Below are 14,373 nucleotides of genomic sequence, written 5' to 3'. Positions count from 1 at the left end.
TAGTTGTTATTGATGTAGGTCGGATGGTATTGCAAATGGGCCATATCGGTCCACTTTTACGTATAGCCCCCATATAAACGGACCCCCAAATTTGGCTTGCGATTGTTCTAAGAGAAGCAAATTTCATCCGGCTGAAATTTGGTACATGGTGTTAGTATATGGTTTCTAACAATCATGCACAAATTGGTCCATATCGGTCCACTTTTACGTATAGCCCCCATATAAACGGACCCCCAAATTTGGCTTGCGATTGCTCTAAAAGAAGCAAATTTCATCCGATCAGGCTGAAATTTGGTACATGGTGTTAGTATATGGTCTCTAACAACCATGCAAAAAATGGTCCATATCGGTCCACTTTAACGTATAGCCCCCATATAAACGGACCCCCAAATTTGCTTGCGATTGCTCTAAGAGAAGCAAATTGCATCCGATCCGGCTGAAATTTGGTACATGGTGTTAGTATGTGGTCTCTAACTACCATGCAAAAATTGGTCCACATCGGTCCATAATTATATATAGCCCTCATATAAACCGATCCACCGATTTGGCTTGCGTCAAAATTTTATTTCTATAGAAAATTTATTTCTATAGAATTTTTTTTTTTCCAAATTTTACTTCTATAGAAAATGTTGTCAAAATTTTATTTTGTTAAAATTTTATTTCTATAGAAATTTTAAACTTAATTATATATGTATTTAATCGACCTTTTCTAGTTTAATATATACCACGTATGGACTATGTGGTATATATTACGGTATTAGGAAGTTTTAAGATACCTTGCCATCGACTTCAGTAGAAGTTTCTACGCAATCCATGGTGGAGGGTACATAAGCTTCGGCCTGGCCGAACTTACGGCCGTATATACTTGTTTTTTTTTTATTGTGTTTTGTTTCAAGATTGTTTTTTTTTAATTGCCTAATGCTTCATTTGCATTTCTAATTGTTATTATTGTGGGAAAAAGACGTCAACGAATTAAAATTTTTCTTCAAAAAGAAAATACTGTCATGACTAATAAAACTATTTAAAATTATAATTATACTACTGATTTTGTTTATAGATGATATTTTTGCATAATTGTTTAATGTTAAATACTATTAATGTTCTTACATAATTGTTAAATTATTACTATTAAAATGTAGTAGTGTTAATAAGTTTATATTTTTTTGTGTACTACTATGTCAATAGATGCAAACAATATAGAAATCGCGAAAACAAGTATATGCGGCCGAAAGTTAAGCCAGGCCGTATCGTATACCGTCTACCAGAGATTGAGTATAAAGTTCTAGGTTGTGGTAACAGTTGCCGATGATAAGGTACCTTAACATTGTCTTCTAAATTGTAACACCAGTTTATAGCCGATAGCCTTTGTAGCTAGTGCTTTAATGTTTATTATAGTTTTTAGAATTGTAATAAATAATGAATAAATAAATAAATTAGTTTATATGGAACCTATACAATATAGATATGGCACATTAAATACCTACACTCAAAAAAAAAAAAACAATCCCATGACGGCGGATTCTCTGCACCGGATTGACCCGATGGGTCCGACTCATCGGCCAGCGGCGCACAGTGAACTATTTGCAGGGTCTAGCCGGTAAAAAATACAAATGAATTTTATGTGTTTTAATGATTCAGACATAATAAGAATTGTCCAATTAACATAGATAAAAAAAGTAGCCAAGGGTGTTTTGAGCTGTCTACACTGAAAAAATATTGTCGTGAGGTCAAAGATTTCATGTCTTTAAAATACGAATACAAATTTTGCTTAGCATAGAAGACGCATTTCTCTAAAATGAAGTTATTTTCCTTGTCCAAAAGTCGATAAATTTTTCAATGATATCCTTATAATTAAGGATATCCTTATAATTAAGTGATTTGACTTAAAAATGGGTATCTTAACATGAAAGAAAAAATTTATAGGCTAAGGTCAACTTGACTTTAATAATTCAGAAAAATTCTTTAAATTTAATGAAATTGTCTTTAAATTTGTTGTCTTTTTGCATCTTGACTACAAAGCAAAAACTCGTTCAAATATAGGACATGTTTTTCAAAACTTTATTTTAAAGAAGTTTTTTACTTCAAACATAGCATAATTTTTACTGCAAGTCGAGTCCTAATTTGGAAAATAAAGTTGCCGTTAACTCGTTTTTAAAGGACTTTGATAGCATATGAAGAAAAAAAGCTGAGAAAGCGAAAAATTACAATTTGCTTCCTAGAAGCAAGTACACAGAACCTAAATTTAAAAGAGAATTTTGTCTTAAAAGTTATCCTTACTTGTATTCTCCGCTTCTTTGGCTCCGAATCAATACCAAATTTTTTAAAGTAAAGACAAAATCTTTGGAACCGAGTATGCTTTTTTTTCAGTGTACTAGCCATAATTTTGTAGGTCAAAGATGAAGTTTCAAAAACTATTTTTTTTCAATTACATGCGCATTAAAGACATCTTATTCAAATTATTCTCATTTGTAGAACAAACGCTGCTCTAGAATTTTGGGTGGAACATATTTTGCTGAAAAAGATATGCTCGTTTTAATAAAAATAACAACAATTATCATATCTTTAGAGAAGTGCCTATAAAGTTGTCTCAAATTAGAGGTTTTCTCGATGAAAATTAGCATAATATTTGATATAAGTTGGACCATCTCATTGGTGACATAAAGAGACATAAACTTGAAACTTCGCTAAAACACTATCTAGATTATAGTCTCTTACATCTTGAAAGATTGATACTTCGCACGACTTCGCATCAATGTAATATTTCAAGTCAAAAGGTGAGTATTAAGTTCGAGTTTAGCCGCTAAAATCGCTAAAGTGAAAACTAAATCAGTAAGAAAAATGCATGAAATTATACGTATTTGTTGCAAGTTTTATTATAACTTGATGGGGAAAAGCCCAAAGCAAATTTTCACAAAGTTTGTATTCCTTAAAATGGATTATTAAAGAAAAGTAATCGTGAAAAAATGACGCTTTTAGCGGCTAAACTCGAACTTAATACCCACCTAAAGGCAATATTTCAAGTCAAGTGCATGGTATAATAACTACATGGTAGAAGCACTAGAATATGCACGCCACAAAAGCCAAAATTAGCTATTCACAATATGAGCAAGATGCATACATAAGGTGGTCGCAGTAGAACTGCCTTTTACTTTATTTGTTCAATATGTATGTAATTGTAATGCAGTCTTATTTTAATTTTAAGCCCTTATTTTTTTGTTGAAATTGAATAATAACAATATAAACAAGTTTTTTTCAATTCTGTTTTTATACCCTCCATCATAGGATGGGGGTATATTAACTTTGTCATTCCGTTTGTAACACATCGAAATATTGCTCTAAGACCCCATAAAGTATATATATTCTGGGTCGTGGTGAAATTCTGAGTCGATCTAAGCATGTCCGTCCGTCCGTCCGTCTGTTGAAATCACGCTAACTTCCGAACGAAACAAGCTATCGACTTGAAACTTGACACAAGTAGTTGTTATTGATGTAGGTCGGATGGTATTGAAAATGGGCCATATCGGTCCACTTTTACGTATAGCCCCCATATAAACCGATCCCCAGATTTGGCTTGTGGAGCATCTAAGAGAAGCATATTTTATCCGATCCGGCTGAAATTTAGTACATGGTGTTGGTATATGGTCTCTAACAATCATGCAAAAATTGGTCCGCATCGGTCCATAATTATATATAGCCCCCATATAAACCGATCCCCAGATTTGGCTTGCGGAACCTCAAAGAGAAGCAAATTTCATCCGATCCCGCTGAAATTTGGTACATGATGTTGATATATGGTCTCTAACAACCATGCAAATATTGGTCCACATCGGTCCATAATTATATATAGACCCCATATAAACCGATCTCCAGATTTGGCTTGCGAAGCCTCAAAAAGGAGCAAATTGCATCCGATCCGGCTGAAATTTGGTACATGATGTTGGTATATGGTCTCTAACAACCATTCAAAAATTGGTCCACATCGGTCCATAATTATATATAGCCCCCATATAAACCGATCTCCAGATTTGGCTTGCGGAGCCTAAAAGAGAAGCAAATTCCATCCGATCCGGCTGAAATTTGGTACATGGTATTGATATATGGTCTCTAACAACCATGCAAAAATTGGTTCACATCGGTTCATAATTATATATAGACCCCATATAAACCGATCCCCAGATTTGGCTTGCGGAGCCTCAAAGAGAAGAAAATTTCATCCGATCCGGCTGCAATTTGGTACATGATGTTGGTATATGGTCTCTAACAACCATGCAAAAATTGGTCCATATCGGTCCTTAATTATATATAGCCCCCATATAAACCGATCCCCAGATTTGGCTTGCGAAGCCTCAAAGAGGAGCAAATTGCATCCGATCCGGCTGAAATTTGGTACATGGTATTGGTATATGGTCTCTAACAACCGTGCAAAAATTGGTCCACATCGGTTCATAATTATATATAACCCCCATATAAACCGATCCCCAGATTTGGCTTGCGAAGTCTCCAAGAGAAGCAATTTTCATCCAATCCGGTTGTAATTTGGAACATGGTGTTAGTATATGATCTTTAACAACCGTGCCAGAATTGGACCATATCGGTCCATATTTATATATAGCCCCCATATAAAACATTCTCCAGATTTGACCTCCGGAGCCTCTTGGAGGAGCAAAATTCATCCGATCCGGTTCAAATTAGGCACGTGGTGTTAGTATATGGTCGCTAACAACCATACCAAAATTGGTCCAATCACACAAAAATTGGTCGATATCGGTTCATAATCATGGTTGCCACTAGAGCCAAAAATAATCTACCAAAATTTTATTTCTATAGAAAATTTTGTCAAAATTTTATTTCTGTAGAATTTTTTGTCAAAATTTTTCTTTCTATAGAAAATTTTGTCAAAATTTTTATTTCTATAGAAAATTTTGTGAAAATTTTATTTCTATAGAAAATTTTGTTAAAATTTTATTTCTGTAGAAAATTTTGTCAAAATTGTATGTCTACTTTGTCAAACTGAATTATATACGTATTGGATCGATCTTTTTTGATTTAATATATACCACGTATGGACTTACATACAATTTAGAAGATGGTGTTAGGAGGTTTTAAGATACCTTGCCATCGGCAAGCGTTACCGCAACTTAAGTAATTCGATTGTGGATGGCAGTGTTTAGATGAAATTTCTACGCAATCCATGATGGAGGGTACATAAGCTTCGGCCTGGCCGAACTTACGGCCGTATATACTTGTTTCTATTGTGTTACAAAAGTAAATAAAATTTTCTATTTAGGGTTATTTATTTTGCGTTCTTGACCTCCTCCTCCCTCTCAGTATTTTGTGTTCTAGCCCTGTACTATCACCTCCATTCGGCGAATCATCTATAACATCACAATTCATTGGAAAAATATCGAAAAATAATGTAAGGAAGTAATTCTTACCCCATTGGCCCTTTAAATAGACCGTAAGACTCTCTAGAACCCCTCGGGAGGTCTTATCGGTCCTTGATTCTGTCAAAAATTTTCATGGACCCATTTTACACCAAATCCATCTATTTTAAATTTAAAAATAATTTTTGTCGGCTAACTTGTATGGGGTAGCCCACTCTGCGGCGTACACGTACGTGTAAATGTACTCAAAAAACAAAGTTTACTTGCATCCAATGATTTTGACCTTTCCTTATAGGGATCTATAGTACAAACCAATAATCGATTTTTTGACTTTTCGATTTTTGACTTTTAATCAAAAATCGAAAAGTCAAAAAATCGATTATTTACACGATTATTTTTACCAATCAAAATTCGAATAATCGATTTTTCATAATCGAATTTCATAGAAATAATGATTATACAAAATATTCGATTTTCTGAAATCTATTTGTCTTTTTGTGAGTGTTATCAACAATAGTTGGAGATAAATGCAAAAAATTAGTGTTCCAGTCAAACATGTTACTTTTTTTTAATTTGTTTACTATATTTCTAAAATGTTCAATATAAAATTTTTAACATGTACTACACAAAAAAAAAATAATTCTAATTCAATCACGAAATTAATTGTTGCAAATAATTTTTTAAATTGAAATGTCTTCAATCACGAAAATGATAGTAACAATCACAGTTTTAATTGGGCATAAAAAAATATTTGATTAAAAAATTATTTGATTTGAAAATTTCAATTAATTTTTTAGTTGATTCAATTAAAAATTTAATTGATCTTGTTTGCAAAACATAATTAATTTTTTTAATTAAAAACGAAACATGTACAGTCCAGGCGTGTATAGATTCTAAATCTGTCCATAAAGCTCGATTAATAATTGTAACTATTTTCAATTACTTTCTAATCTGACTTTTGTTTTTAGCTTGATTAAAAAATTGATTGTTTGAAATAAGTTTTTATTTAAAAATTAAAAACAAAAATCAATCACTTTTTTGAACTGGCTTAGTCTTCCGAGATTGACAAAAAAAAAGAAGAAAACAAAAAAATTTTTTAATAAAAAATTTTAAAATTTTCAATCATATGCTTTCTTAACTTAATGTTTCTATCTTGATTAAAATGTTAATTGTATCAATTAATCTATTAATTGAAAATTTCTTCAACTTCAATGAACTTTTTAATTGGAAATATTTTGGTGATATTTTTTCTGTGTAATCATTTATCATTCTTTCCAAAATAATTACCCCTATGAGATCAAAGAAATTGAAAACACAAAGGATTCATTTCCATCAATTTGATATTTTATTTAATCAAATCAGAATTTTTATTCTTATGATTTATAGAATTCTACAAATAAAGATCATGAAATATGTGCTCGTTTCCTTACATCTAAGTACCAATGAATAAAACATTAAAATAGATTTTTGATAGTCAAAATTAAAAAAATAGTTCAAAATCTAAAATCGATTTTGCGATTATTTTTAGGTTAATAATCGATTTCGATTATTTTAGATTTCCATGCCAAAATTCGTATACTCGATGAATTGATTTATAGATCCCTATTCCCCTAAGGATTTTGGTATTTATTCCGAGCCAAAGATGCGGCTTCTTTACAATAAAGACATTTTTTAGCAACCGATTTGGCTTCAAATCTTGGATCAATAAAATTAAAATTTGGATACAGATCTCAATTATCGCTTTATCATACTGTTTTCAAAGTAGAAAATGTTTTCTTAATTTCAAAAAATTTTAACTAAAAAAAAACTAAGAATTTTTATATTTGATCTTCAATCTAATGATTCAATATTTCAGTTAATTTAAGGACGAGTTCTTTAAATTAAAAATGCGTTACTATACTTTAAAGAAAATTTGCGTTAGTTCAAAGACACACGACTTTAATGGACGAACGCAAATTTCCAAAATTTGTATCTTAAATTTAATGAAAAAAAATTTTTTTTTTTGAGGCAAAAATTATAAACTTTATTTTAATTAAAATTTCATTATTTTAAAGAGATTTGTCCTTAATATCTTGTAAATTGCGCATCCTTAAATTTAGGTAGCATAATCTTTAATATAACTTCAAAAATCTTTTTCAGTGCAGCAGAGAAACAAAAGATTTATTGACATTTAAATACTGAAGGGCTTTGGCCATCAAGGAAAATATAAAGCAATCACATTTGAATTCCTTAACGAATATGCACTTAAAAATATGAATTATTTAATAAATTTATAACTTTGCATTAATAATCTTTATACCCACCACAATAGAATGGTGAGGGGGGGAGGGGGTGTTATAATAAGTTTGCCATTCCGAAATATCGATTTCCGACTATAGAAACTATATGTATTCTTGATCAGGGAGAAATTCTAAGTCGATATACATAAGCATGTCAGTCTGTCTGTCTGTTGTAATCACGCTACAGTCTTAAATAATAGAGATATCGTCCTGAAATTTGTCACATAATCGTCTTTTGTCTACATGCAGGCCAAGTTGGAAGATGTGCTATATCGGTCCAATTTACCTGAAATTGTATATCTAGAAGTATTTTAGAACCATAAAGTGTGGTGCCGAAAATGGTGAGTATCGGACTATCTTTTCGTATAGCTCCCATATAGACCGATCTCCCGATTTTACTTCTTGGGCTTCTAGAATCCGTAGTTTTTACCCAATTTGCCTGAAATTGGATATACAGAGGTATTCTAGGACTATAAAGAGGTGTGCTGTTAAGTTAGTCCATACGGGGTATATACTAAACAAAAAGAAAAAGGCCGATTAAATACGCATATGCAAATTTTCTACAGAAATAAAATTTTGACAACATTTTCTATAGAAATAAAATTTTGACAACATTTTCTATAGAAATAAAATTTTGACAAAATTTTCTATAGAAATAAAATTTTGACAAAATTTTCTATAGAAAAAAAATTTTGACAAAATTTTCTATAGAAAAAAAAATGTTGACAAAATTTTCTATAGAAATGAAATTTTGACAAAATTTTCTTTAGAAATAAAATTTTGACAACATTTTCGACAGAAATAAAAATTTTCTATAGACATACAAATTTTGACAAAATTTTCTAGACATACAATTTTGACAAAATTTTCTATAGAAATAAAATTATGATAAAATTTTGGTGGATTGTTTTTGGCAATATGTACCAATTTTTGTGTAATTGGCCATCGGCTATATATAACTATAGACCGATATGGACCAATTTTTGCACGGCAATTAGGGGGGCCATATACTAGAGCACTGTACCAAATTTCAATCGAATCCGATGAATTTTGCTCTTGCAAGAGGCTCAGGAGTTAAAATCTGTGGATCGGTTTATATGGGGTCTATATATAATTAGGGGCTGATACGGACAAATTGTTGCATGGTTATTAAAGACCATATGCTTACACCACGTACCGACTTTCAACCGGATCGGATGAATTTTGCTCTCCAAGAGGCTTCAGAGGTCAAATCTGGCGATCGGTTTATATGGGGGCTATATAAAAGTATGGACCGATATGGACGAATTTTTGCAAGGTTGTTAGAGACCATATACGTACACCACGTACCAAATTTCAACCGGATCGGATGAATTTTGCTCCTCCAAGAGGCTCCAGAGGTCAAATCTGGCGAACGGTTTATATGGGGGCTATACGTAAACGTGGTCCGATATGGCCCATTTTCAATACCATCCGACCTACATCAATAACAACTACTTGTGCCAAGTTTCAAGTCGATAGCTCGTTTCGTTCGGAAGTTAGCGGGATTTCCACAGACGGACGGACGGACATGCTTAGATCGACTCGGAGTTTCACCACGACCCAAAATATATACACTTTATGGCAGAGCTTCCCAAATGGGGGGGGGGGGGGGGGGCGCAGCGTCATTTTTGGTTGAGCAGGTTTTGTATCATTAAATTTGTTCACAGAAAAAAATTCCGTAGTTAAACTAACGCTAAATTTAACTTATTTTTATTGGAAAAAATTATTCACTTGTAGTTAAATTTTATTATTTGTATCGACATTTTCTACAGCTTAATGAAATCTTACTTTTTTTAAGTATGTCTCAAATTTTCATTAACTAAACGTGAGTATAAAGTTCAATAACCGTACACATAATTTCAATATGAACTAAAACAAATTAAAATTTTCGTACGATTCCCAAAAATAGTAAGAATGAACTACTACTTGTATATGGTTAAATGGTCATGATTTGGCGCCAATGATTTTCTTCTTTACTTTTAGTTCATTTTTCTTCTATGATATGATGTAATTTCGTGAACTGCAGTTAGAAAGTACAACAGGGCATTAAAATTTCCTGGTTTTAACAACGCTTTGTGGAAATCTCAAAATGTGGAGTAAAATTTAGTTCAATTTTCGTGCGTGGTAGTTCATTCTTCCTATAAAACAGTTCACTTTTTTCGGTGTTAAAACAACACTAATTGTTAAGTTCTACAAAACATCAATAATATACTACAAAATCTTGCTAAAATATCAGTACCAGTACCCACTTTTGTATTCACACGTTTAAAAAATTTTGAATCCATTTTCGTCACTTTTAGACATAAAATCAAAATATCTGTCTTGCCTTCATGTTGAAACTGCCGTCATGTTGAAACAATTGCCAAATTTTCCACTAATTGATAAACTCTTTTATATTAATATTCATAAACATGTTTATTTTTAATTATTTAATTAGTTATTGTTAATCATATTTTCAGCTTTGTTAATATTTATTTCTGTTTGTTTGGGTAAACAAAATTTGTTTTAGGTTGGGAGGCGCAACGAAATTGATACATTTTTTTGGGGGCGCGAAGCAAATTGGGTTGGGAAGCTCTGCTTTATGGGGTCTTAGAGCAATATTTCGATGTGTTACAAACGGAATGACTAAGTTAATATACCCCCATCCTACACCCAGAAAAGGAATATGATCACCTCAAACATGTTTCAAGAGCAAAATGTTATTTTTGGATGGTAACCATGTAACATGATTGTCGCAATCATGATATTTTCTCGGAAAGTATGTATATGATGTTGGTAAGCATGTAATGCTTGACGAAAAAACAACATTTTTGCTACAAACATGTTAAATGGTCACCATACAAAAATAACATTTTGCTTTTGAAACATGTCTGAGGTGATCATATTCCTTCTCTGTGTGTATGGGGGAGGGTATAAAATTTAATTATGTCTACTTATTATTCTGAAATATGTCGAAAAATATTTATTTATTTTTGTGATATTGGCGTGATGTCAGCGTTTGTAATACTGTTTAGTTAAAATTTTCAAAAAAATTATCTAAATTTTCTAAAATTAATTAAAATGTTTCTTCCTGGTTGGTTTACGGTTTTTTCTAGTGCACGCCGACATCTTTCCGAATTATAAACATTGTAATTTACTTGAAACTATGGTAACCCTCAAATTGGTCACATTAAGCTAACTAAATATTGTTGTTTGAGGCTGTATGCTCCAAACATACACATATATATGTGTGTAATATTTACGTATTTCATTCATTCATTCATTCGGAAACACACATACGCATTTACAAATTCGTCGTATATACGACATCGCACTTCGGCCAGACACAAAAGAATAGTTTTGGGTCGTTGCCGCTATTGTAGTTGTAGTTGTCAGTGTTGTGCTGATGTGTACCTGTTGAGGGTTTTACCATCCATCTCAAGTGTTGTTGGTTTTGTTGTTGTTGGCAGCAGCATCGTAAGTTTGATCTGCTACATCGGGTGCCTTTTGTCCATTCAGCTAGTGATAGAAATGATTTTTAACATCTTCAGCAGCGTTCATTTGTTAACGAAACGGCAAAGTGTAACGGTCGTTAGATAGGCCCTCAGCGGATGTCAAACCTGAAGTGTTAAAAACCAGACTTTGGTTTTTATTTTCCAAGTAATCATCGCCCTTATAACTACTCCGGCCAAGTAAAAACAAATAAAATATCACAAAAATTAAAGGCAAAATAAAAAAATAATAAAAAGCAAAAGTGAAATTCAAGTGAAGAAAGTAATCCAAGAGGAAGAAGAAGAAGAAAAAAGCTTAAACACATTTTTTTTTTTTAAATAACCTACAAGAAATTTTTGAAATAATACAAGTGATCAAACTCCAGCCATTTAAACTAAACCAATGTTAGTCCATCACACAGTTGTAGAAAACATTTTGCATTTTGTAACTTTATCCTTGGCTTTGCCACAAAGAACACTTGATTTGCTAGTAGTGTTGCCACATTTGTAAAGAATTTAAAAAATTGGTAAATCATAAATAAGTGTTGATTTTTTCATTTGTTTGTAAATAGCAAATCATTAATTTGAAACATCTTTCTCTGCCGTAACATTTGCTAACATCACACATTGACGTAAATATGGGTCATTTATCCATGTCCGATCGGAGTACCACAACGAGTGTGGAAACAGCCGCCAGTTCACAGACCGAGCTTAAGAACCGTTTGGTAGCTGCAAATGGCAAAACTCAAGGTGCCGCCGCCAATGGCTTTCCCACCAAAAATGGCCAACCTTTGGTTTCAGCTGTCGATGGTGAAGTTAAGGTGATCGAACAAAAGCATCATGTCGATTTGGAGCAATACACCAAGAATTTCAAAGGTGACACTGTATTTGGCATTAAATTTGAGGCTCCCCTCAAATGGGGTAATATCTTCATGATTAGTATGCTGCATTTGTTCTTCATTTACTGCTATGCCACGTATCCTTTGGGAAAGCTGAAACTGTTTTCCGTGTTATATGGTAAGTGATATTGAATATATTCTTTTTTGTATTTTTGTGTGATAGAATAGAGTAGTGGTAGAATAGAAACGTGTTTTCTTTTTTAATTTGAGTTGAGACAAAAAAATAAATTATGCAGAATTTGATTATTGAATTATTAATTCAATTTCATTTCTTTGATAGACAATAATTATTCAATAAATTGCTTAAATAAATTTAGACAAAAAAAACAGGTAAACTATTTTATGGGAAAAAATGAACTACCATTGAGATTTCCATAATGCGTTGTTGAAACAAGGAAATTAGAATTATCAACCCTATACAAATTATAGGGAAAAGTCTATTATAAGGAAAAATCAATTAAAAGTAAAGATAAAAATCACTGTGACCAAATCATGATTAGCGGGTTAGTTTCATTACCTTTGGGGATCCTAAGAAAATTTTCTTCTAATTTAGTTTATATTGACCTTATAGATCATTGAATTTTATACCCACGTTTAGTTAATAATACTCTGTACAATTTATAATTAAAATTTATCACATATGTTTGTTAAAAAAAAATATATTTTTAAAAATTATTAAATTACCCAACAAAAAGGCATCACCAAAAAAAGTAAAAAGTAAATGTGCTTTTTGGATCAGAAAGTGGTGCAAAATTTGCGAAGAAGTGATGAATTTAACATCGGCTTGTCATAGGACGGATGTCGATCATTTCAACAGCAGTTACGCTGAATTTGCATCACTTCTTATGATGTGATCTGAATTAAGTGTTTTGGATGTGAATTAAAAAAAAATTGTGATATTTTGCCCATTGAATAATTTTTATAAGTTTTTTTCTGAAATGTTTTACCTCAAATATTTCCAGAAATTCGACATTTTTATTTTATGATGGATTTAGAATTTTTTGACAAAATTTAAATAATTTGTACCATTACTCTATTTTAAAGCTATTTGAAACAAACATAGTTAAAATTATCCATTGAAAATATGAAAAAGACGAGTCATGGAAAAATAAATTAAAATAACTTACTCTAAAATGTAAATGCACTGTAAAATGTACAAAATATAGACCATATTTGGGAGCACATTTTTGGAAGTACTTTTACAGTTGTGCCTCTAAAACAACTTTAACTCTGTCATTCGGTTTGTAACACATCGAAATATTGCTCTAAGACCCCATAAAGTATATATATTCAGGGTCGTGGTGAAATTCTGAGTCCATCTAAGCTGTCCGTCCGTCCGTTGAAATCACGCCTACTTCCGAACGAAACAAGCTATCGACTTGAAACTTGGCACAAGTAGTTGTTATTGATGTAGGTCGGATGGTATTGCAAATGGGTCATATCGGACCACTTTTACGTATAGCCCCCATATAAACCGACGGTCAGATTTGGCTTGCAGAGCCTCTTAGAGGAGCAAAATTCATCCGATCCAGTTGAAATTTGGTACATAGTGTTAGTACATGGTCTCTAACAAGCATGCAAAAATTGGTCCATATCGGTCCATAATTAAATATAGAGCCCCCATATAAACCGATCCCCAGATTTGGCTTGTGGAGCCTCTAAGAGAAGCAAAACTCTTCCGATCCGGTTGAAATTTAGTACATGGTGTTAGTATATGGTCTCTAACAACCATGCAAAAATGGGTCCACATCGGTCCATAATTATATATAGCCCCCATATAAACCGATCCCAAGATTTGCAAATGCAAAAATTGGTCCATACCGGTCTTAATTATATATAACCCCTATTTAAACCGATCCCTAGATTTGACCTCTGGAGCTCTTGGAGGAGCAAAATTCATCTGATCCGGTTGAAATTTGGTACGTGGTGAAATTTGGTACATTGCGCTAGTATATGGCCGCTAACAACTATGCCAAAATTGGTCCATATCGGTCTATAGTTATATATAGCCGATCCCCAAAAGTAATCTACCAAAATAACAAACAAAACGAAAAAAAAATTTATTTGTATAGAAAATTTTGTCAACATTTGATTACTATAGAAAATTTTGTCAAAATTTTATTACTATACAAAATTTTGTCAAGATTTTATTTCTATAGAAAAATTTGTCAAAATTTTATTGGTATTGAAAATTTTGTCAAAATTTTATTTCTATAGAAAATTTTGTCAAAATTTTATTTCTATAGAAAATGTTGTCCCATTGAATTACATACGTATTAAATCGGCCTTTTGCGTTTAATATATACCCCGTATGGACTAA

At 32.0% G+C, this 14,373-nt stretch overlaps 1 protein-coding gene across 6 annotated transcripts in view; it reads left to right on the top strand.

Annotated features, from left to right (window-relative positions):
- LOC142223807 (acyl-CoA Delta-9 desaturase) overlaps positions 1–14,373 on the top strand; it is a 118,286-nt gene that overhangs the window by 52,743 nt on the left and 51,170 nt on the right. For 2 of the 6 annotated variants that reach the window (XM_075293785.1, XM_075293966.1), the window contains exon 2: positions 11,727–12,171. In XM_075293785.1, the coding sequence (XP_075149900.1) occupies positions 11,793–12,171 (379 nt within the window). In that variant the 5' untranslated portion in view covers positions 11,727–11,792. Of the gene's footprint in view, positions 1–11,193; positions 12,172–14,373 lie in introns of those variants that run through there. The other 4 variants (XM_075293906.1, XM_075293731.1, XM_075293845.1 and 1 more) reach the window with 4 other exon arrangements.

The sequence above is a fragment of the Haematobia irritans genome, chromosome 1 (assembly GCF_050003625.1).
Source record: "Haematobia irritans isolate KBUSLIRL chromosome 1, ASM5000362v1, whole genome shotgun sequence".
NCBI lineage: Eukaryota > Metazoa > Arthropoda > Insecta > Diptera > Muscidae > Haematobia > Haematobia irritans.
Note: the sequence above shows the minus strand (reverse complement) of the source record. Positions and strands in the feature narration are given on the sequence as shown.